The sequence below is a fragment of the Cololabis saira genome, chromosome 23, assembly GCF_033807715.1.
Source record: "Cololabis saira isolate AMF1-May2022 chromosome 23, fColSai1.1, whole genome shotgun sequence".
Classification (NCBI taxonomy): domain Eukaryota; kingdom Metazoa; phylum Chordata; class Actinopteri; order Beloniformes; family Belonidae; genus Cololabis; species Cololabis saira.
The window spans coordinates 23897307-23921570 of NC_084609.1; the positions used below are offsets into that span (position 1 = coordinate 23897307).

Below are 24264 nucleotides of genomic sequence, written 5' to 3' on the forward strand. Positions count from 1 at the left end.
TTTGAATGAAAGACATATTTATCTAGGGAAAATGTCTCAAGAAAAGAATGCACCTGACCTTAATGCGGCATATGTAATGATTGCAAAAGGAAGCAGATACATAAAACTATTAAAGGGGACCAATAATGAAAAATAGTAATTATAATAATGATGATGATGTTAACATTTTGTGCTTATGACCAACTCAGAAACCTCTATATAGCTCAGTTATCTGTGAAAGTCCATCATTCATGCAGGGTACTGTGACATCACAGACCCATACCAGGGTAAAATGATCCAGCTTTAACTCCACCCAGCTTCACATCGTGCTCCCTTTACCGACCTCGGCAGCGGGTAGTAAATTGCATCATCTGTAGGGAAGACAGGTAATAAAATGTCTCAACGTGGATCGCGGTCAAACTGAATCTTGTGGTCAGAAAAAAAAAAAAACCCACTGCCCTTGTCATCAGCTGACAATATAGCCAAGACAGAGAGAGGTGCTGCAGGAGGCTGAATTAAATGTGGAGAGTGACAGCATGTGAAAAGGTAAGGTGGCGGTTTACAAAAGAAGTGCATGGAGAGAAGGACCGACGCCACACAGGAGGAAAAAAAGGGCAGATCGATCAATGAAAACGGTTTGGCAGCCGAGCATGTGGGAGGACAGTAAATAGCGGACGTATCGAGCACCTGAAGATCATCCTCATTCATCTCTTTAAAAACAATAGTTCAATCCGTTTTACGGATTCTTCAACATTTAGAAAATGTCAGTGAGTTTGTGTACAAAAGGATAACGTGTATTTTCAATGTATCTAACAAAGGAAATTATTATTAAGTTGTTTTTTTTCTTCCATCTGAAACTACAAGTCGAAAAAAAATGAATGCATTCCAACATATCTATAATTTAACACTCTGGTGTTGTATAATTTGTTGATTTCATGGAGTTAATTTGACTGTTTATGCCACGCTGAAATAAAAATAAGTACAGAGGCAGTCTGGTGAGACGGAGGTGAGACACGCCACCCGAGACAAAAGATAAATAGTCTGGAAATAATAAAGCAAATTTAGGTTTAAACATATCCTGCAGGCTGAACAAAAGAAACATTTTCAAAGCTGCGAGCGCGCCGAGTCCTCAGTCATCTCCAGCGGGTGACTTCGGCGACGGGTGTCATCAGTTGTCATTAACGGCAGCAGTGTGTGACGGACCGCAGGGGCTCTGACGGGCGTCTGACAAGCCAATGACAGCCAGTGGAGGGAAGATGGGACGAGGCTGATTAACAATGATCTGGAGAGAGAAAGAGAGAGAGCGAGGGAGGGAAAAAGAAAAGAGCAGACGCCAGAGAAAGAAAGAGCAAAGGCAAACTGTGTGTGTGAGTGAGAGTACTGTATGTATGCGTAGTCATGCAGTTTTAACTGAAAGAAAAAAAAAAAAAGAAAAAAGCAGTGTTATGTGTTTAGGTGAGCTCTTGTGCACACATGTAGGTTCTGACAGCTCTGCTTGGTCTCCTTGGCAACACCAGTGGAATGCTGTCAAGGCTGTAATGAGCATGCTCAGTCAGACAGACAGAGAGATGGACAGGGAGCTGGCGGTGGGCCCGGACCGCGGTGCGGCGAGCGGCGAGGCTGCGCGCCCGCTCACGTGCACGTATGTGCGTGCGCGGGGCACGTGGCGTCTCATCATCGTCCCGTGTGGACGGACCGAACCAGGAGCCAAAGGTGACCGCTCCTCATTTCAAAGAGATCCTTCATCCCAGCGCAGAACGCAAAAAGCAGAGAAACGGGAGCAGAAACATTTGAATCCTGTTCACACATCCGACAACATTTTTTAATACAATATGTGGAATGTGTCAGCACTGAGAGGAAGAGTTCATCTAAAACAAAATAAATTTACCAGGCGAGAGACAGCTGATGGATGAAAAACTCACAAAATTCCTCCTCAGTTTAAATTGAGGCCACAGGTGAAGTCAATGACAATCTTCTAAATGTAAATGTGGTGTCGGAGCAGCTGCTGTAACAGTAGAGAAACAAAAGCAGCCGCCATATGACCAATTTAGACTCAGTATTCAATTTAGCAGCTCCTCTGCGGCGACGCAGAGGACAATGACGTTACATGAATACGGGCCTCTCTGCGGGATGCGGCGGCCCCGAGCTCCGGTGACGCCATTAAATCTGCAGCTGAAGAGATTAATTGCGAACGGACTCGCTGGCAATCCGCGCGGTGTCATTGCTGATTAACAGAGCGGCGAGAGTGCCACGGCTCCGGCGTTTTGGGAGACCCTGACGATCCCGGAGTCTCGAATCAGTCTTTGTCGAGCCGACGGCCTCGCTGTCTGGCCCAGTTCCAAACACGGGCCTCGACTCGGGCGCAGATAAGAAGAGATGGCTCCTAAGTGTCCGGCGCTCCAACTGGAATTAGACACAGTTCATCACGACGACAAAGAGGAGTGGACTGGCTCTGGACAGAAGGGCTGGCCTGCACGGCGACACTGCCCCCTGCGAGCGCCGGGAGGACGGCAATATCCAAATTTGCATGGTTGAATGCTTGAACACTCGGGTCACTGGTCATTGTCATGGTCAGGTAGCCGAGGCTGCTCTTTCTGTCCAGTCTTTTTGTTTGTGTTTTGGACTATTTCCCAACCTGCAGCTGCCTCTTTTCATCCACCTTCACACTGACAGCAGTGTGTTTTGGAGGCTTGACAGGAAAACACACACGGAAAAAAAAAAAAGGGACCATTAAGCCACAGCTGACCTCTCATCAAAGAAAAAAATAGCTAATTGGTTTCCAAGTCGGAGAGAAACTTCCTTCAAGAAATTCTCCTGGTGATTACTTCTGAAGTTTCGTCTCTAAAAGTAAGGACCGGCTGACAATACGTCTCTGGGACATGATCCGAGTCTCAGAGGAAATACTTCACAAATGATAACCGGGGGGGAATTTTTTATTTTTTTTTTTCCCAGCGGTTCAAGCTTCAATGAGCTTCACATGGATGAATGGTCGTCTCGGCAGCTTGAGTTATGAGCCTTCTGCCAAATAACACTCTGGGGTTACTCAGAAGGAAAGTGCTAATGTTGAGGGAGCAGGTTCTGACATTTACTTTGGTGGGAGATGAGAACTTGTTCGATTCGGCCGAATCACAAAGATGCACGCGGCGGACTCTGATGGAACTGGCATTTTGTGATGGAACTGGCAGAAAAGGACGAGCTCAGCCGAGGAGCATTTACACACAAACAAAGCTCATCGCAGAGCAGCGGCTGTTTAATAGTTAGGATCTACTTTAGCTGATACTTGCGTTATGTGTTTGATATAATGTTTATTCTGACTCCAGTCAACGTTTATCCCTCAACATCACTGCTGTGATCTTCTCTCTCCCTTTGTTCTCTCCACATCGCTGTCATTTGTCATCTCTTCTGTTGGTACCTCGTGTCTCCATGCTCACTTTTCCTCGACTCTCTTCCTGTCGGAGGCAGAGCCCGCTTCCTGCCAGGGCCCGGGGATCATTTCCTGTTTGTCCTGGCGCAGGGGGCAAACTTGTCCAGAGAGACCAACTGCTTTGGCCACCGCCAGCTGTGAGCGCTTGGCACAGCTTGGCACGCGGAGCCGGGTTACGCCTCCCGAGACGGAGCGTGGGCGCAGACACGTGCGTGTGCCTGGATACACACAGCACACTCGCGCCAGTGCTGCCATCTGCCCTCTTACAACGATGGGCCACGAGATAATGTGATGCAAGATGATGAACGAGCTAGTTTAGCCTGATGTAATCATAAAGCGTGTGTGCTGACTGCGAGTGTGTGAATTCACCGCGTAACTGGTTATTAAAAAAAAAACGCCAGTTTGACAACCTTCTGTTAGTTCCAATTAATTACAAGCAAACCCGAGTTGCCAAAAAGACATAGCATTGAATAGGGTTTAACACGATTTCCGGTGCAGCAAAGCAGTCATTACTTATAATTTAAGGCGCTGGATTTGGTTAAATCTAATTAATCTAACGACTCGCGCTACAGGTGTTGAAACATATCACATTCCACTTTTCCCTCCCAAATGACACCGTCAAAGACTTAACACTTAGAGAAAAAAAGAAAGAAAAAAAACCTCCCTACATCTGCTGTGTCTCTCTCAGGCTGCAGCACAGAAATATGCGATTTCCTCTCAGCGGCACAATTAGCGTGTAACACCGCTTCCACATTAATGAGAAGTTAACATTTTCCAGAAAGGTGACATCAATACTGTTGGATAATTAACTGGGGAGTCAACATGGCAGACTCTATGTCACTGGCACGAAAAAGAAGAAAAAATAAAAAGAGAGAGGAGGGGGGGGAGTGCAGAGAGATCCAAATCGTGATGACGTGTCAAACAAGCTGAGAAGAAGAAAAAAAAACTGAAAGCTGAAGGTGCTGGAGGCATAATTGTTTTCATTTTCTTTTTTTAAATTAAACCTAGTTTTAGGCCTTTTTTAAAACTTTTAATGTCAAATCAGAAAAACTGGAATGAAACTAATGGATTAATGCGATGCAGTAATGCAATTTAAAAATGTCTTACTAATATATTCCCATGATACTCTATATTTCTTGTCACTATACAACGATTTCTAAGTTATGTCAGTAAAGTTTAAACCACTTGGCAATATCGTCATTCCTTATCTAAACACTTTGATGTATTCTAGTATCGTAAACAACAAGTGATCAAATATTTTAGTTATTTTATGTCATTTTTGCACAAAGCACTTAAGGTGCACAACAGTGCAGGGTCTTTTTGCATTTTTAATTTCAAATGCCTCCAGAGGAAACAGGTCGGTACTGCAGCCAGTTCAGTCCAGTTCCCAGACCCTCGTCTTCCTCAGCCATACCTTTGCAAGGTTCCAGGATGCACTCCTTCAATTGTCTTATGAAGACAGAAAAAAGAAGTTTCTTTGTAATTATGTCATCCTTAAGGCAGCATGTGTTGCTTAAAATCTCAGTCACTCGTAAGTGTTAAATGACCTTCCACAACCAAAGGCGCTGATGCAACCTGATACCATCTCCAGGCTTTTGAACTTGTTGCTGATAGTGGAGCATAAGCAGCTCATTTCTCTGTGTTTGGATCCGTACCAGATACCTTTGAGACCAGACACATCGATACTACCTCTAGACAAGTTTATATAAGGCTTTTTAACAAGTTTTAGATGGAATATGTGAAAGTAAGGGTCTATCATAGCGATCACAAACAGTTTCTCACAAAGGCTACTAATGAATGACAGATCTCGATGCAGTACCCTCAGAAAAACTGAAGATCCAGGCTTAGGACCGCATCCTTGACATTTACGCAAACAAAATTCCCCCAGACGTCTTGATCTGTTTAATAACATTATGCACCGTAGAAAGTCTCTTCTCATCATCTATGGACAAACTGCTTTTAAGCATTTCAATTACTTTCTCATTCAACTCTTGCTAAAAGGAGGATCCTCAGACTTTATTTTCTCTTCAAATCCTCCTTGCAAACACCTGCAGACATCACCTGTTGGATCTTCTCCTTTAACTCTTTAGACTCACACTTTCCACGACCAAACTAGCAAAGATTACCATTTGGAAAGTAATGCAGGCCTAAAATACAAAAAACGGGGTATATTAATTTATTAAATGAAGCTGATGAGACGAAAAAAATCAATATCTTAGGTTCATAACATCGGCCATGATGGAAAAAGTGAAGTAAATCTAAGAATCAGCAGTGTCTCCCCCCTCATTTTACCTAATACCCCAACTTTTTCTGGTCTGGGGTTGTACAGGAGAAATGATCAGGTGTCTTTGTTTGGAGGTCTTTCATCAAAATGCAGTGCTTTTAGATGTAACTCAATAAAACCACTGACCTTCTGCCTCAAGATCAACACTTCAGGCAAAAACAAAAAAAGCCTACAAAATCAATCTTTCAATCCACTCATCTCCCTCTATCTGCCCTATAAGCAGAGCCTGCATATATCAGCCTGCGTGCCCCAAAGCTGTTGGTAAAATAATGTAACTTATTGACTTTAAATAAATGATAGCTATTAATAACATGTCAGCTTATGTTCAGAAGCATAATGAAGCACTTGCCTTTAGGTAAGATGAGCTCTAAGTGTTTTTTTTAATAACTCCTGTGCATTATATGATGCCTTCAGAGACCGCGACCGATGCTCAGGCGAGCCTGTGGGACGTTTGTACGGCTCAGATGTGTGTGAAAATGCAGCTCAACAAGTGTGCAGCAACGCATTTAACAACTGTGTAACCATGGCAATGGCAGAGGGATTCAACCATGACTGGGACTCGTTTGTTGTTGTGGAATTATAATAAATTAAAAATAAATAAATAAATAAAACACAGCTGCAGCATCAGGATGAATCCTGGTAGATCTAAATATGTTCTTTCTTTTTTGGTCTCTTTGGTATTTTTAAAGTTTTTGTTTTTACATAGTGGCCCAATATGTTCTGGTCAAGAGTATTGTATGAATCATTTTGTATTCAGGTCAACAAACACTTGAAAATTAATTATTATTATTGGGTTACATGGTGTCCAGACTGCATCTAACAGAAGATACAGTACGTTCTAGTTAAAATGCACCATTTTTTTAACCATTTCCACCATTTTCTCTTTTACTCCGATTGGAAATTATAACTGGAAAATATTTTAAATGATCTTAAGAGGATCATTTCATCATCAGTCATCAGTTCGTCTACACGCTCCAGTTGTGCGTTCACAGCGATTCCATCCTTTCACAATGTGTACTTTCATAAATCCTTATGTTTTTGGCCGTCTACAGCTGTCTGTTTCCTCCTCTTTCTGTTCACAGTCAGTGACTTCCCCACGTCCCTGGACACTGGCTGCTTTATTTAGTTAATTTAGTTGGTGCTGGTTAAGACACAGTGTTGAATAAATTACAGTAAAAATGAATTATTAAAAGGTTCTAGCCATTTAGAGCTACTGTGAGCTTAGCACACTGTAGCTCGAGCGCTGTCTCTCACTGTTCCCTTGGCACCGTGATTTGATCCTCTGCACTGAGTTGGTTCCCCAGTTACTCCCTTCTGCATTGCCAAATCACACAGCACTCATTTTACCGCCATTATGGCTCTGATACCATCTTGGAGGGTTCACGTGGCAACAAGCCGCAAGGCTGGAGGTTGTTTCTGATCTACCTTTGTCATACAATAAAAAAAATTAAACCTGCTCCTCTCAAGTCTACCGCCTGCTCTGAAACAGAGCCGCCCACATATATGAGGTCACGAGCTGCACAGCTGAAATTTGACTTACTGATGCCTCTAAATTCTCCAACTTTAGACGAAAGCAACGCTGCAACGGTGAAGCAAAGATTTGCAATGCTCGCATTCAACCCCATTCAAAAGGAAACAGATGACAACAACGAGGACCCTTCCAAGTGACATCACCTTTCAGTCTTTCATAGTCTTAAATGATGATGTATTGTCTGGAAAACATGTCTTCAATGTGGAAGTTTGTCACTGAGATGACCCAAAGACAGCCAATTGTACAGTCTAAATGGCGGAAATAACTGGACAACCAAAATAGTTGGGACGACAAACAGTCTCACATAAATACCACCACCCAGATGTGTTTGTTCAGTGATAAGAAGCCAAAAAAAGCTCCAAGTCTAAAACTGGAATTCTATTACTCAATAATTACATAATATGGCTAATATATATAGATTTTCGATGTATGCTTTGGTTTCAGTGTGGGGTTTCTTTTCTTACATAATCTACATTCTACAAGTGATGCTGGTCACATCCAGATGTGCTCGGTGGAGAAGTGGCTCAGACTTTTGTGATCAGGTGCTTTTATCCCAAACTGGATCATTTAGTGCTTAAACATCATCTATTAAACAGACTGCTGACAACTGGCCTTTCAAGTATTTATTTCAGCTTACACATAATAACGTCCTCGGCTATGTGCATGATATGAATCAGCAGTTACGCATCGTAGTTGGATTGTTTTTGGACTGAAGAAGTTTTTAAGATTCATGTGAGCAACAGCTAGAGTGAAAACTGTCACAAGTTATCTGTTTTATTCCTTCTCCAAATTATTTTTTAAAAAAAAGCAAAATTATCCTCTTTGTCAAGACAAAATCACTCTGCCTGACTAAACTGCATGACATAATTTGGCTCAAACAAGTTTCCCGAGTTGAAAGTAAAAGATGAGTCCATTAAGTGTATTTAATAGGTATAGAGACAGAACATGAGGTAAACGGTAATGAGCAGGTGTCATTAACAGCACCAGACAGATTAAATCCACGCAGGTGGCCAACATGAGAGGGAACACACCGGACACACCGGAAATCAGTTTCAGGGCTCATGAAAACACGGTTGTGTTGTCGAGAGTAGACGCACGGCAACGCGACACAACAGTGCAGCCGCGTGGCAAGATGAGCGTCTCAACTGCCTCCAATTTCATCAGGTCAAGCGGAGCGCATCACGCTGCTGACAGAGTGATAAAACTATTTCTTACCCCGCCCTCTTCCTAATCACATGGCTGACACAAGAAATAAGAGTCCCGGGGAAGATCTGGAGCTTCTCGGTGAAGAGAAGTTCAATTTATGGCTTTTTATAGTCAAGTAATTAAGCTAATCTAAAAATATTCAATAACCCCTGCGATTATTCACAGGCGATAAATCATTTTTTGACAGAACTATTTCTCTGGATCATTTAGGAGTTCTATTGCTTTTTATCTGGAGAAATGAGAGATTCGCCGGTAACAGCGAGATAATAAAATCAGCCTGGATGCAGATGAAAGCATAGCTATTGATTTTCAGCCTTAAACTGTAAACGTCAGGGAACAAACAGCCTTCGTGTGACTGCGCTGGCCATTTCCGCACTGTCAGATAAAACGTTTCGTCCCAAATACAATGATCCGTATTTTGTAAGACACTGTGACATGAGCTGATGAGGGTTATTCTCATTTGAGAGCAGACTCCACTCACATCACGCTGATAAACACTACCTGCTCAACACTCATCACCTTTCTGCCCCGTTGTTGGCCACGTGAAAAGAAAATCTACACAAAACTCAATCAAAAAAAAGCCTCCGAGTTGAAATGTTATCCTACTTCAATGATGTATTTAATGTTTGTGCAACTAAAGAGGAAATAAAGTCAATCCTGCAGGCACGATAAAATAAAATGAAGCGTTACCCGGGATATAATACAGACATTAAATTAATTAACATTGGAAGCAAGGGTGGTGTAGAATAAATTGTATTCTTACATTTATTATTAAAAAAAAACTCCTCATATTTACGACTTAGAATTCAGCAAAAAGTACAAAGTATTTTTATTCAAAAGACTTCTTCACATATCTTTAATAAGACATTCTTAAATAATTTTTTAAAACTATAATAGATTGAAAACAACATGTTCTGAATGTGTTGATGTTACATTGATTTATATATTTGTCTTTGAAGAATAAAAAAACCTTTACCGTCTTAAATTACAACATCTGAAATTAAAAACAGAATGCAACAAACAAGTCCCATTGTTTCTGAAGCGCCTCGCTTGTTATCAAATTCAAAATAAGATAATACTTTTCATGAAATAGCAAAATACAATATTTATTTCACTTGAAACATTTAGTTTTCTGTGTTCTGTTGTGAAAAAATATAGTTATGAGATTTGAAATTACTTTATTCTGTTTTGACTACAATAATGAACCTTTTTTTAAATTTTTTTAATTTTGGAATTGGATTGTTCATAACTCCTTATTTATACACATGGCTTTCAGACATTGCTGCGACTATTTAATCTTACGATGTCATTAAGAAAAATGTGAAATAATGAAAAAAGAAAATAAAATGGGGCCCTGTGATGGACTGAATATAATGACAGCTACGGTTTGTCCTAAAGGTAAATTTGCATATAGAAAATAACATACTAAAAATTCATGATTACATAGAGCTGGAGAGAAAAATGTTCATCTATGGGAGAGGTCTTATCATGTGTGAAGTGTGTGAGGGTGCGAGCAGAAAAGCTGATGCAGGTGACACACAGAAAAGACTGTTTTCCACTTTTACTCTGTCACCACGTTAAAGCGACAAAGGCAGAAAGCAAATGTAAAGTGGCAACCATCAAATGTCAAACAACATATTTCAGGGGAATGAAAAAAGAAAAGGAAAAAAGAAAAGAAAAAAAGAGAGAGATATTGTTGGAGATAGAAACCGAGGGTCACAACACCACGCCTGATTCAATTTCTGCCAGTCCGATGCTATTTCTTACCGCAGAAACACGGTGATTGTCTTTTAAACCAAATAGAGTGGATACCGGGGGCAACCCTCAAGCCAACGGAGAGACAAAGGGAGATGCAGTCAAAGAAAATTGAAGAACAAATCTCAAACTGTCTGGGGGAAAATAATGGCTACACTAAGTCAATAATCCCAGCCAATGATTAAAGCTGAAGAATTAGAAAAAGCAAAAGCAGATAAGAAACAAAGCAGAATAGACAGTGTTCCTGCAGGATGTCAGCAGCTTTGCTTGGGCAATCACTAAGCAGCTCATTAGAGCTAATAACAGACGTTAATCAGCGAGCGGCTTAGAATAGAAGACTCGACCAACGGTGGACAGACCATGGGGAGGAAAAATATAGATATTGGGAAACCACTATTGGCCAAGATCCACTCAAACGGAATGCTCGATCTATTGACAAACAGCCAAATGGATGGATGGATAAGCAGGAGGAGAGAAAAGGATGTTGTTGTTTTTTTTCTTTTAAATGTAGAAATAAATGTGAAGTGGCATTAGGAAGACCTTACCATCTCAGATTGGCACCAGTTAAAATGATTCCTTCCACGTGTAATCCCATAATTAAAGCTACAGATGCAGATTTCTTGAAACGAACGCCGTCCACCTGGGTTTTAGCCGCCAAGTGAAGCCTGGATTAATGTGACCAGTCGATTAAAGTCGAAGTAAAACCCATTATCAGATCCAGATACTTCCTAATTATCATCTTTAAAAGTTAGAATGTTACCTATGAGTCAGAAACAGAGGCCATAAAGGGATGCAATGCACAAGCCGCAATTAGATAGGATAAGAATTTGGATGCAGGACTTTTTATTTCTAAAGACAACACAGGCTTGAGATATGTTTATGATATTCACTATCATCAACATGACCTTTGAGTTTTATCTATGGACCCAAGATATTCCATGTTCTGTCTTCTCAACTTCAATTAATGTGTAAAGATTTACCCATTTTTCTGTTTCAAGCTTGCAACGCACCCCAAAAAGAGCTGGGATAGTGCAGCTTTGCAGTGGTTTGAGCTGAATTGACTTGTTGTCACTGGCGGCAGGCCAGTCCAGCACCTTCTCCTTCCTCATCACTGACTACAAAGTTTGCAGATTCATCAAAAAGATGTCATCTGGAAAGCAGAATGTGTGTATTTCTATTAATTAATGAACTGCAAAGGTTTCTTACAGTGATGCTGATGAATAAACGCAAATAAATGCTGTCAACGACGTGATAAAAACCCAAATAACTGCGTTTTCATCCTGATTTTTCTAATTTGAGGTAAAACGAGTAATTCGATTTCAGAAATTACAAGGGATAACTGTATTTACGTGTAAAATGAGGTACATGTACCACTCATAGTGTGTGGTCAGGCTGCAGCTAGCTTATCTGCAGAGTTGAGAAGAAATAAATAATAAAAAGGAGGGTACTGTTTTGTCAACCTCCTCTGACAGATAAAAACCCAAATAACTGCGTTTTCATCCTGATTTTTCTAATTTGAGGTAAAACGAGTAATTCGATTTCAGAAATTACAAGGGATAACTATATTTACGTGTAAAATGAGGTACATGTACCGCTCATAGTGTGTGGTCAGGCTGCAGCTAGCTTATCTGCAGAGTTGAGAAGAAATAAATAATAAAAAGGAGGGTACTGTTTTGTCACCCTCCTCTGACAGAAAGCTCGGTTGACATAAGTTTTAAAAAAAGACCAAATCATTAAAACTGGAGAAACTCGTCATGTTGTACACAAACAAGGGGGGGAGGACAAGTTTGACTGAAGAAAAGTAGATACGTGTTTTTCTTCTCCCTTTTCCCTCACGAAATCCGTCGGGACGTTGGGACAGCGCTTTCCTCCTCACATGAAATAGCACCTTTAGTCTAGTCTGTGCCAGCTTGCACTCGTCTGTGTCCTGTGTTTGCATGTGGCGCTTCACCCCTGCAGGCATTTCAGCGCAGCTGACAGACAGTACGTTTCCATCTTCCCAGCTTTGTCCCTGGGTGCTCCACCTAGCTGGCCTATTTGCAACGCTGCACCTACACAGATCCAACCTGACTATGTACCTGCACATGTGTGATGAGTCGCATATTACCATTTAAAAGACCTCCAGCAGAGCGCTCTCTGTGTTCTGAGACACTGTACTAATGCACTCTTTATCTGATGATGTACGCAACTTCTTCAACACCCCATGTGGCATGCATTAGGTGCTTAAAGTTACACATACTTTCCTACAGATATTGCCTATTTATAAATGTAAATACCCTGCAGACTCATTCCTCAATCTCAAATTTCATGCAGAACTTTGCTCAACAGTCTGTGCTGCGTTATGCCTGTTCTGCTGAGAGGAACTTAAAACGTTACCAAATGTCGAGGGAAGGAAAAAAAAGTAGGTGGCATAAAGGCCTTACCTTTTAAAAGCTGACTAAAAGCCGCTTGTATAATTCACAAATGTGCCCCCGGTAGATACCAGTTGCTCTGCATTAGAAAGTGATTAGAAGCATATTGTGAAATAAAAGCCACATAGTTCACTGCGTTCGTGAAAGCTTGAAGTAGCTTCTTGAGAAAAAGCGGGAGTCTAGGGATCAGAAGAGATTGTGTGTGTTTAAAAGGCTGGTTAGAGACACACACACACACACACACACACACACACACACACACACACACACACACACACACACACACACACACACACACACACACACACACACACACACACACACACACACACACACACACACACACACACACACACACACACACACACACACACACACACACACACACCATCTCCTATTGAATCAGAACCATCAGTCAGCCTTGTTGCTCCTTCAACCCCCCTACATTTCTTTAACAGACATGTTTTTTTTAATTTGAAGAATTACTCTTTCTTGTTAGACGCCTTCGCTTCCTCTTCAGTTTGCTGCAAACCTTATTATTCCTCCACATTTCCATTTGCAGGTAAGTGTCTTCTTTCACAGTGAAAACACTCAACCTGGACTGTTCCAGGTCTGCTCTCATCCTCCCTGCTTCTTATCCAGGCTCCACGAGGATGACATCGTGAATCAACAAAACGGTCCAAAGTCCATCTCGAAACAACGGCGAGCACTTCCATCTTTGAAAGAAAGGCTCTTTTGTAGACTACAATTAAGTTAAGGCTTTGAGAGGGAAATAAATCAAACAACAGATGCTTTTCTATTACTTGAAAAACCAACGGGGATGGCTCCACTTCGTTCATCGTTAATTTCTCCTATGGCAATTCACTGCCGGTCAGATGAGCATTTGCAATAAGCTGCAAATGGAAACAATGAAACAATGACAAAAGCAATGTTGGGTGATGCTTTTTCTCAAATTTAAATACAAATTACGGCAGCAATTTTCCTCGAGCAATTATTAAACCGTTCTATTCGATTGTCAGTTTTACTTTCGGATGATCTCTATATCAGAACTCCATTTCTTCCGTGCTTGAAAGAGGGGGGAAGAAAACAACCCAGAGAATATGAAAATATACTTTTGAGCCACGGCACCTCCAGCTGACACGACATAAATGAGACAAACTGCGACTCTTCCAGCCATGACTCATTTGTGAGGCTCTCAGCCGAGCAAACGTTCAGCACATAAGAGGCGGTGCCTTCATAAACTGTCGAACGACACTCCGAACAGAGCTAATGGCTGAATATTTTATGAAACCCCAGCAACAGAAGCTGCTGCTCCCCTTTTTTCTGCCTGCTACGACGAGCCTGGCTCGGCTGCTTCTTCACAACACGAGGGCAACTTTCTACGTCTCCCCTCCCTCTCCCCCTCTTTAAAGTCTATTGTCTGTTGCTCCCTGTCATTTGCCGTGTACCATCCCCTCCTCTATTTCCTCCTCTCGATTTAGCCAAAAAGCTTTCCACCCACTGGTATCATCTGCTACTTTGTCTCCCCTCCGGTTTTCACTCCTGGTTGTCAAACTCTTCACCTCCCGCCTTCCCCGGGCCTCTGTAAGCCGCTTCCGTGCTCTCATCATTCTTCACAGGCGATCCGTACACGGACGGCGCCACGCAGATTACCGATCCGCCAACATCCTCTCCACATTAAAACTCAAACCTGTTCGTTCTGGCCTCGCCGGCTAATGGCTCACAGCTGGAAAGCATCAAAGTTTATCCTTGGACGGGAGGTACGTTCGCTAAACTGTTTAACGGCCCCGGCGGCTGCACCAAAACCTCTCTCCCACCGCGTCGCTAATCTACTAATTGGGTATTTTCATTGTGGATTAACAGCCTGGTGTTAACGAGAGTTGGCGGCCAGAAGAAAGACAGGACTAGTAGTAAAGGAGTCGAGTATTTGAACCATGAAACGGTAAATGGATACTGTCTTGTCAGTCCAGGGCTGTTATGCAACCACGAGAAGAAGTCAACGCATTACGAGAAAAGACGAACAGAATCCAACAAAAATACAGACAAGCTTTACAATTAAATCAGGGCATATATACACCTTTTCCACCAAACCGGTTCCAGAGCTGGTTCTGGGCCAGAGCTGAGTTTGGAACCGGCTTTCTGTTTCCACTGACAAAGAACTGGCTCCGGGCCAGAAAAAACGGTTCCAAGGTAGCACCAACTCTTTGCTGGCTAGAGGAAAAGAACCGGTCACGTAAGCGGAGAGGGGCGGAGTTTGTAAGACCAACAGCAATAGCAAGACTGCAAAACAACCACGTTTTCCAATAAGCAACGTATTTATTAGTGATGCACCGAAATGAAAATTTGTGGCCGAAACCGAAACCGAAAATAATAATAAACACTTGGCCGAATACCGAACATGGTTCTTCAGCAGTTTTTCATTTATTTTGCCAATTTTTTCACCATTGCATAAATCAAATAAATTTGATTTAGGCATGCTTTTCAAAGAAAAAGATCTTTTACAAAATTACAAGGTAGAAAATATTTATTGAACATAAAAAAATGAAATTTTTTTAATTTCCCAGCATTACGTTGTTTTGGTTCCACCTCCTGGTGAATGTTAGGTAAAATTCTTATGGGGTTAGTTTTTGGTTGGCCAACAATTTATTACAGGAGCGGCCAGTCTATTAGGTAAAATTCTTATGGGGTTAGTTTTTGGTTGGCCAACAATTTATTACGGGAGTGGCCAGTCTATTAGGTAAAATTCTTATGGGGTTAGTTTTTGGTTGGCCAACGATTTATGTAGTGCGCAACGTTATGGGACGGAGCGGCCAGTCTATTTCCTTATTTTACAACGGCGTTATTAATTGTTCTTTTTTTTTCCCCACTTATTCCACCGAACACCGAAAGTGTTTTTTTGCCATTTTCGGCCAAACAATTTCGGTTAACGAACAATAGGTGCATCACTAGTATTTATATGGATACAGCAAAGCAGCAGTGGTCTGTGGAGGAGACAGCCGGTCTTTTAGCGCTATGGTCCACGGAGGGTGCTACAAAGTGCTTATGTAAAGCACTTTGTGTTGCATTTTATGTATGAAAGGTGCTTTATAAATAAAGTTTGATTTGATTTGATCTAAAGTGATGACAGCCAACCGTTTCACACCATAGACTGCAATGTAGCTGTCACTCAGAAAAAATACATGCCACTTGTCATACATGAACATGTAGCTTTATATAATTTTAGCTGATGTGAGAGGTTGTGTGTTCAACACACATGACTGAAGTACTACATGAAGTAGAGGCCATGTGGTGTGTTTTTTCTTTTGTGTGCATATCAAGTCGGACTTCGGTGGAAATATATGCAATTAATCTAGAAGATATTTCCACTTAAGTGCAAAAATGATGCTACCGAGGCCAAAGAAGAATCCTATATATTACACATCCTTTGGGTCTGATTAAAGACTGAAAAAACATATTTTTTTCTTGTTGCAGTGTTCAAGTACACAGTCTTCGTCACGGGGGACCACATTTAAAGGCAATAACATGTTTCCAGGTCGAGCCCTTTAACAAATGTTCTTTTTCATTTTAGTTAGATATCCAATCAAGAATAGAAATAAGAAAAAAACAGGTCATCGCAGGCTGACATGCAGAAGACGTAGAAGAGAGGAAATCAAGCATTAGAGGAGAAAATAATAGAAGAAATGACGACGGAGACTGTAGAGGCGCACGGCAGCACAAAAGAGCATCTCTGGCACTTTGTAGCGATCCACAGAGAAGCCGAATTAGACTCATCTCGAAAGGCGCTCCGGCTATACGTCTACATCAGAAGACGCGGGCGCATCAACCCGCGGCGTACGACGCCAGCCCAGCATGTTTGAACGTTTGTTGGCTGTGTTATTCAAGGCTCATCAGCGAGAGCAGGAACACGGCGAGAGCGCACGAGGTGAAGCTTTGAACATCTGACGAGAGTCAGAGAAAGTAAAGAGAGAGGAAAATCAAATGCAGATGCAGTTTGGGATGAAAACAGAGGCAAAATGAATTAACCAAGCTTATAAACAAAAGTTTAAAAAAAAGAACAACATCATTGTTTTACCATCATTTTCATGCAAAAACGCAAACTTACTTTCTCACTGATACTTGTTGATTTATATTTGTAGAATATTGCTTGCATCTTGGCAAAATTTTATTTCAAACATATTCAAATTTTTACTTATTTTACTTGTATTTTTGATTTCATTGTATTCTATTTATTTGATCTTTGTGATATATGCCTTTTTCTAGCTGTTTTTAAACTGTACAGCACTTTGGTCAACCTTGGTTGTTTTAAACTGTGCTATATAAATAAAGATTGAGTTGAGTTAAAGGGGACCTATTATGAAAAACACATTTTTTCTTGCTTTAACATATATAAAGTAGTCTGTCAACTCAGAGAAGGAGGAAAGCAACCAAATTCTGCAGTGTCTGTACAGCCGCCTGGATGATCCATCCAGTGTGATGTGGATCTACGAGCCGTTCAGATTCTGCGCCCGTCGTCACGTAATGACGGCCGCGATAGGTTGGCCTCCGATGCGTGAAACCACGCCCACAACTAACTCCACTGGCCGGAGCTTACGTCATTTTTTCGTAGCGGTGTATCGCGTCATTCAGGCAGCCAATCAGCACAGAGCTTCATTATCATAGCCCCGCCCACTCAGAATCCTGCATAGATAATGAGGTTACAATCAAAAGCTTGTTTTTAAGACATTCAAGGCCTGTTTAAAATAGGGACTAGATGCCATAATAGGTCCCCTTTAAGTTGGATATCTCTTGGACAGAAGTTTTAATCCAAGCCAAAGTTTAAAAGCTGGAGTTTTAGAGCAACCCAATCTGTCAGACCCGCCCGGTAAACACGACCCATACAGAGGTACAGAGGTATAGGGACGTGTTGGGAGTTGTGCTGCAGTTGTGCTGCAGTTGTGCTGCAGTTGTGCTGCAGTTGTGCTGCAGTTGTGCTGCAGTTGTGCTGCAGTTGTGCTGGGCTCAACTCGACGCTCGCCATTAGAACTTGAAAGAAAAGTAGGAAAAAAAGCCTCAAAGTAACACTCATTAGCACCGAGTCAACTTCTACACACTAAAAGTAATCTAAAGCAGCACAGGAGTCCAACTGTGTTGGCGCTTCCCAACTTAACTTGTGTGTCCTAATTGTATCCGTGTGATCACAGCGGCTCCGGAGCGTGCGAGTCGCTCCTCAGAGCTTTGAGGATCTCACTTTATTTCCGCTCTAAAGAAAGCCTGATGGGCCAAAACAGAACATAAGGAAATTAAACAGACTGTGGACACGTGCAGAATACATAAGGAGGCTAGCTTTACATCGGAAGCACGCAGTAGTGCAGAGAGCCAGCAGGACTGCGGCGTCTCTCTGTGCACGTTTTCTGGGTTTGATCTCGCAGAGTTGATGATAAACAACAACAAAAGGAACTTTGTTTTTCCAGACACTTCATTTCTTTTATGACATAAATCACCCAACTTACAGGTTGCAGCATCAGTAAATGTAACGTTTTCTCCTGGATTACAGAAGTATGACTTTGTTTTTGTCCTGTTTCTATCGCAACGTGTACAAAAGGCAAGAAAAGGGATTTTTTTTCCTCCTAATTAATATAAATAGGCCCTTTGTAAACACGACGCTCCAATGCTTGCATCCTAAATTTTGTGAAAACATATGTTCCTGCTTTTCCTGTGAACTGAGGGGGAAAAATTAATTCAAAACAAATTAGAAGATTACAAAAACAAATATTTTTAGCAGGTCACAGTGTTTCTTTTTTTTTTTTTTTTTTTTTTTAAGTAGTCCAAACAATTACAGTGAAAAGAAACTGAAACTGCTGCTACGTTGACAACCGCGGTCGCTCTTCCGACTGTGCGCAGTCTGTCTGCGCTTTGAAGGAGTGTGTTTATTCTGTCACACTATTTAAGTGTGAAAGTAAAATAAAACATTCATCTTGGCAAATGTGACACAGTTGTATGAACGTGAACAGCAGGAGGGAGAGAACAGAGGGATGCAAACACACACACACACACACACACACACACACACACACACACACACACACACACACACACACACATGTGTTAATCAGAAAATGCCTCCACAAATAGAGCTAAAAAGCTCATTTAAAGAGAAACAAAACTGAAGTGTTTGTCTAAATTCAAGCAGAGCAGATATGAAAGGGATCCTGAAAAGAGGCCACAGAATAATAGGAGCAGCTCGTTGGCCGGGGTTGTGAAAAAGTGTCCCCGGGGTGGTTTCCTGCAGCTTTTCGCGGCGATTAAGCGAGTGAACCCAGCTACTAAAGGTACTGCTCTCCACATAATAAAGGAATTGCCAATGAAATGACAGACCCTCACTTTAAATACATAAGGCGATGAAAGTCAGGAAGTTTAAAAAGCGAGATCAAAGAGGGTGGAGGGAAGGAGAGGGGCTTCACTCACCGATGTACTCGAAGACGAAGACCACGAAGAAGGGCGTGACCAGGTCGTTGATGCCCTGCACGTAGCCGCTGGCCGGGTGGCGGATGGCCCAGATGAACAGGATCCGCTCAAAAATCTTACACACACAAACACAAACCTGGTTTCAGGACAACGGGTCGCAGACGCAACCAAAGCAGTGAACTTCCACAAAACTACCAACGAGGAAAAGCTCCTCAATTTGAATCAAACTGAAAAGAAATAAATCTCTGATTTGGTTTTTTTGGGGTATTAAAAGGTTTAGATAATCAACTTTCACGATGTTCTAATGTCGACGTAAACCCTGCGCCTTCATGGAGACGGCCGAGAGAAAAAGTATCTGAACCCTTTGCTACTTTGTCTGCATTAACTTGTGATAAAATATGGCCTGATTGTCATCTGATTAAACAACACAGGTAAGTACATCGTTTCGCGTTCACAAACTGGACTCCAGATGTGAAAAATTCTGATTCCAATTAGCTCACCTCAAAGTCTTTCTCTTCCCTTTCTTTTTCCGTCAATGCATCTTTAATGTCTCAATAAAGACGTTTTAATTGCGTGTTATCAGCCAAAGACATTGTTTTTGCATGTTATTGAAGGGAACAAGTCACATTTTGTGGCAAAACGATGCAGAAAACCTATTCATTCGAAGGGGATCACGTTTTTTCATCCCACTGCATCTTCAACAGTCAGTCTCATGCTTTTATGTTCAAATATGTTTATACATGAGAACGCAGCGTTTCCCCTGGAACTCTGAAGGCCCAGCGGACCAAGAAGAACCCAAATTACATAACATAACCACTCATTATGAAATCAGTAATAACTTGTGTTTGGAAGCTGCGCTGGTCTGAAATGGGACATCTGTACGTGTCGTGGGCACCAGTGCGGTCAGCGCGCCTTTGTACTCGCCGCAGCGCAAGTAATTAAAGAAAAAGGCGAGATGGGAAAACTTTCATTTCATTATGAATTTCACAGCTGCTGTGGCAGCATCTCAGTGAGGCCGGCAGCTGCAACACGCCATGCTGCGTCTCATTCGCACACGTTCTCTGCTGCATGCCACCACGCCTGAGACGCCGTTCTCAGGGGGGGTGGAAACACTGACATGACTTGCAGGTACAGATTATAAACGCTTTAGTAAGGGAGTCCGGCGTGGAAAGAGCGGGAAGCGGAATCACAGCCGTTAGGGCATGTTTACACGGTCTGAGGCCCCGTTTACACGTAGCAAAAACGGTGGCGTTTTCATGCGTTTTGGCCGTTCGTTTACAGGAAAACGAAGCTCAAAGTCACCAAAAACGATCATTTATGAAAACTCCGTCTTCACGTTTGCTTGTAAACGGAGGGAAACGGACATTTAGGCTTCAGAACGTCACATTATGCCACAGAAACGTCACCACACTGCAAAAACTCTAAATCTTAACAAGAATATTTGTCTTATTTCTAGTTAAAATGTTTCATTTTTAGTCAAAAATAATCTCATTACACTTAAAACAAGAGTCATCACTGGAAAAAAGTGAAAATTTACTTGAAACAGGAAATTGTCAAATAAGTTATTTATCTGGTGATGAATCTTGTTTTAAGTGTAATGAGATTTTTTGACTAAAAATTAGACATTTTAACTAGAAATAAGACAAATATTCCTGGTAAGATTTTGAGTTTCTACAGTGCAGCGTCATGTGTGCGACTTGTGTTTACAATTTGTTTGGCCACCGTCAATATTTTCTTCTATTTTACCTGTTTTATATTCTAAAGTCACACTTAAAAGTAACTCCACTTCTCTGTCACTTCAAACGAAAGACTCTCGTTCCATCTTGAAAGTAACTGGAAGTTCCTCGTGTCATTTGTTGACATTTTTTTCCAGGATTCTGATTGGCTAGCATGACTTTATCTTCTCGTTACACTGCCCCCCTGTAGGTCTGGCTGCTCATAGCACCTTAACAGCATATTTATGCGGGTTCGTGTAAATGATGGTATTTTTCAAAATGTAAAGGGGGAAATATCCATTTTTGTAAATACCCGGCTCTGTGTAAACGTGGCCTGAGAAGGAAAACGTCCGTCTCTGTGCTGCCAGAGCTCTGAAAGCTGGAGTTGGTTTGATTACAATACTCTGGCATTTAACTAAGTGACTAAAATGTCAATAAAATGTCATGTTTTCCAGTTAATACAGAACAAACTTAAAATCTGCTGAAAAAAGTGGCAGAAATGACGAGGATCTTCCTCATCCCCTCAGTCATAAAAGTTTTGTTCATTAAAAAAAAGGCAGACTTTGAACTCTTCTCTCCTCATCTATGTCTGATTTTCTTCAGTGGTCTGCACTTCCGTTTCCCTCTCTTTCCCAATTTCTCAATATTCCTTTTTTTTGTTTGGCAAGGCAAACACTTCCATCTTTGTTATGAGTTGCTTTTTAATGCTGTCAGCCCTGGTGAATTAAACGAGGTTTGATGTGCAAGCTTGTTTTTCCAGAGTGAAAGTGCTCAGCCTCCGTTACCAGAAAGGAAAAAAAAAAAAAACAACACAACACGTCGCGTCCTGATGCGCCGCACCCATCCAGCTCTTTTGTTGGTTTTTTTCTGGGGGGAGATATGTTATGGCTCTGTCACTTTTCTAAATAACCTCATAGCTCATTGTTTTACGGAATACAACATTGCCATGGTAATGTCCGTCAGTAGGAGAGATGGGCGAGATGTTTCTCTCTCGGGCGTCTCCTGCCTCCGAGCCTCACACCTCCTCTTTCCTCATCAAAGCCGCATCCATCAAACGGGGGAGAGGCGCCGGCAATCCGAGATGGTAATGGGCCTTTCTTGTCATGCAGCCTTGAAAGCTGACATGCATATTTCACATTTACAACTACAAATAAAGCTGCTCCGTGTAAAGTACGCACAAGCACTTGTTTGTTTGTTGTTTTTTTTTTGTTATGTGGGCAAAGAGTCCCACCCCGGCAGATCTATTCGTGGTGATGTTTGCGAAAAGGACCAAAACAGATGCTTGGAAGTCAAATTTAGTGTTTTTCCTCAGACTGAACTGTAAATTTGACTGATGTCACATCAAACTGAGATTCTGACCGAGAAAAATGACCCTTAAGATCAAGTTAAAACTAAAACGACTAAAAAGAAAAGCAAAAAAAGTTCAAATATAAGCACAGTCAAAAAAAAACATGAGCTCCAACTTCAAAATAGCTAATAAAAGAATTAAAAACAAAGTAATGCAGCAGTAAAGAGGTGAATTAATTAAAGCACAAGTGATTTTCAGGTTGGACTGCAGCATCTAGAATTATGTGGAAAGAAACAGTGGGTGCAGATTTTAACAAAAAAAAAGAATTAAAACAGAATTTAAAAAATTTGAGGAGCATGCTGTGCGAATATTTCAGAGTGCTCTTGTGAGACGGAGCCGACGTGTAGGAGAGAAACATGTATTTTCGGAGAAAAGTACTAATTATGTGCGAGTGTTTGCGGTGCAGAAAAGGTGCGAGGCCTTCGTCGTGGTGTCACCTCCCTGATCACAGAGCAGAGTGTAACCTGCACGGGGCAGAGAGGGCACCGCCTGGGGCAACAGTTATACCAACGGATGTGCTTATGCATGTGATTGAAAGCAACAACGTCTCCTCGTTTCCCTTTTTCTCTTGCTTTACACTCATGAACATCTGAGCAGCCTGGAGCCTCAGACTCTTTTCCCTCCACCTCATTACTACAGTTTTTTTTTTTCCATTCCCGCCATTAGTGTTTTCTGTTCTCCGCTTGTCAGCCCCTCCCGTAAGACCTGTGATAATAACATAGGTTTAACCTAATATAAATGAAGGGAATCGGGTTAATTTCTGCTTTGAGTTGTGCTGGGACGCTTGGCCGACAGTCCCCCTGACCTGCTGAGCCAACTCCTCACAAACATCCTCCGGTATCTCCATCAGAGGTGGCCGTGTTTACATTTAATTTACATCCATGGTTGAGGATTCAACTACTGCGCTCCGGGCCGAAACGCTTTCTTAACGTGCCCTAAGTGCCGCTGATGTTCCACTTTTCTCAAACTTAATTCTGAAAAAGGGTTTTAAACTAATTACTACTAACATCTCGCTACCAGGCAGCGCCCAACTGTAACAGGAAATGTTTTATTCAGAAGCACAAACAAAGCAGAACAAAGAGATATGAGAGGGCCAGCCATGCGGAGTGAAAGTTTAGAGGCTCCTGATGTCATGCGTGACTGGAGGAGTTATCAACTCCTTGCACGTGTGTGCTCTTTATTCGTGTATCGGCGCCCATGCCAGATCGTGCAGCATGCCAAACAAGAGTTTTCCCTTTATGAAGCTTAGGCAGATGAGACAAAGAATACAATCTCGTCTGGAGCCAAACTTTAAGTCTCAAATTCATTTTCCAGGCTTTTTCTTTCTCTTTATTTCTTTCTCTTTTGTTTTTTTTTTTTTTTTACAAATGCTGACACAAATAAACAACTAACAACGGATGACAACACTGAATCTGCCTAAAAGCGCGAGGGAAAACCCTGCCGAGTGAGATGGTGTGTGTGCTCCTGCAGGGGTCTCACCTCTTGGACAGAAGCTTGTTGAAAGAGAGGAATTAGAGGATTAGTTCTCGGTATATCAATGTGAATCTGCAGAGAGAGAAAGGGAGAGAGAGGGAGAGAGAGAAAAAAAAAAAAAGAGACACGGAAGCAACAGGCATGTTAGCACGGATCTGGCCATCACAGACGGTGACAGAAACAGAGCGGCAGCAACAGTTAGTGGATCGGTGTCCCTGATTGGAGGCGGGCGGGGGACGCGGAGCTCTGAAATGGACAGCAGCTGTGGTCTGGGGATGTGATGATGTATAATGAAATGTCTCTGCGACAACATCTGTGGTGGGAAACTAATGTGCGGGCTTCTGCCTTGCGTGAGACCACGTTTTGCAGCATTTCAGAGCCTGTTCTCCCGGCAGATGCGCAGTACAACAGGCGGAGAGATTCGTGGGAAGGGAGCCAGACGGATGCAGGGCGGCGGCTGGAGCCGAGCCAGCTGTGAGAGTCCGGACAGTCTGCAAGCGTGCGTTGCTCGTTACTGACAGCACCCCTGCTGAGCTGTAACCGCGGCCCCGGCCGCTCCGAAACACCTTACCTCTGTCACCTTTGGCTGCAGCACCAAAGACTCGGGGCTCATCCTAGGAATGTCTATTTGGATCTGACAGCGACATGGAGAAGAAAGCAGTTAGACGCTCACGCCCACAATCACACGCTCACT

General features: G+C 42.1%; 1 protein-coding gene across 2 annotated transcripts in view; it reads right to left on the bottom strand.

Moving 5' to 3' along the window:
• The window catches only part of tbc1d22a (TBC1 domain family, member 22a), a 147718-nt gene that overhangs the window by 72907 nt on the left and 50547 nt on the right, over positions 1–24264 (bottom strand). The window contains exons 8-9 of one of the 2 annotated variants that reach the window (XM_061714509.1): positions 23577–23642; positions 19035–19149 (exon numbers count right to left, since the gene is read on the bottom strand). In XM_061714509.1, the coding sequence (XP_061570493.1) occupies positions 19035–19149; positions 23577–23642 (181 nt within the window). Of the gene's footprint in view, positions 1–19034; positions 19150–23576; positions 23643–24141; positions 24205–24264 lie in introns of both variants that reach the window. The other variant, XM_061714510.1, reaches the window with a different exon arrangement.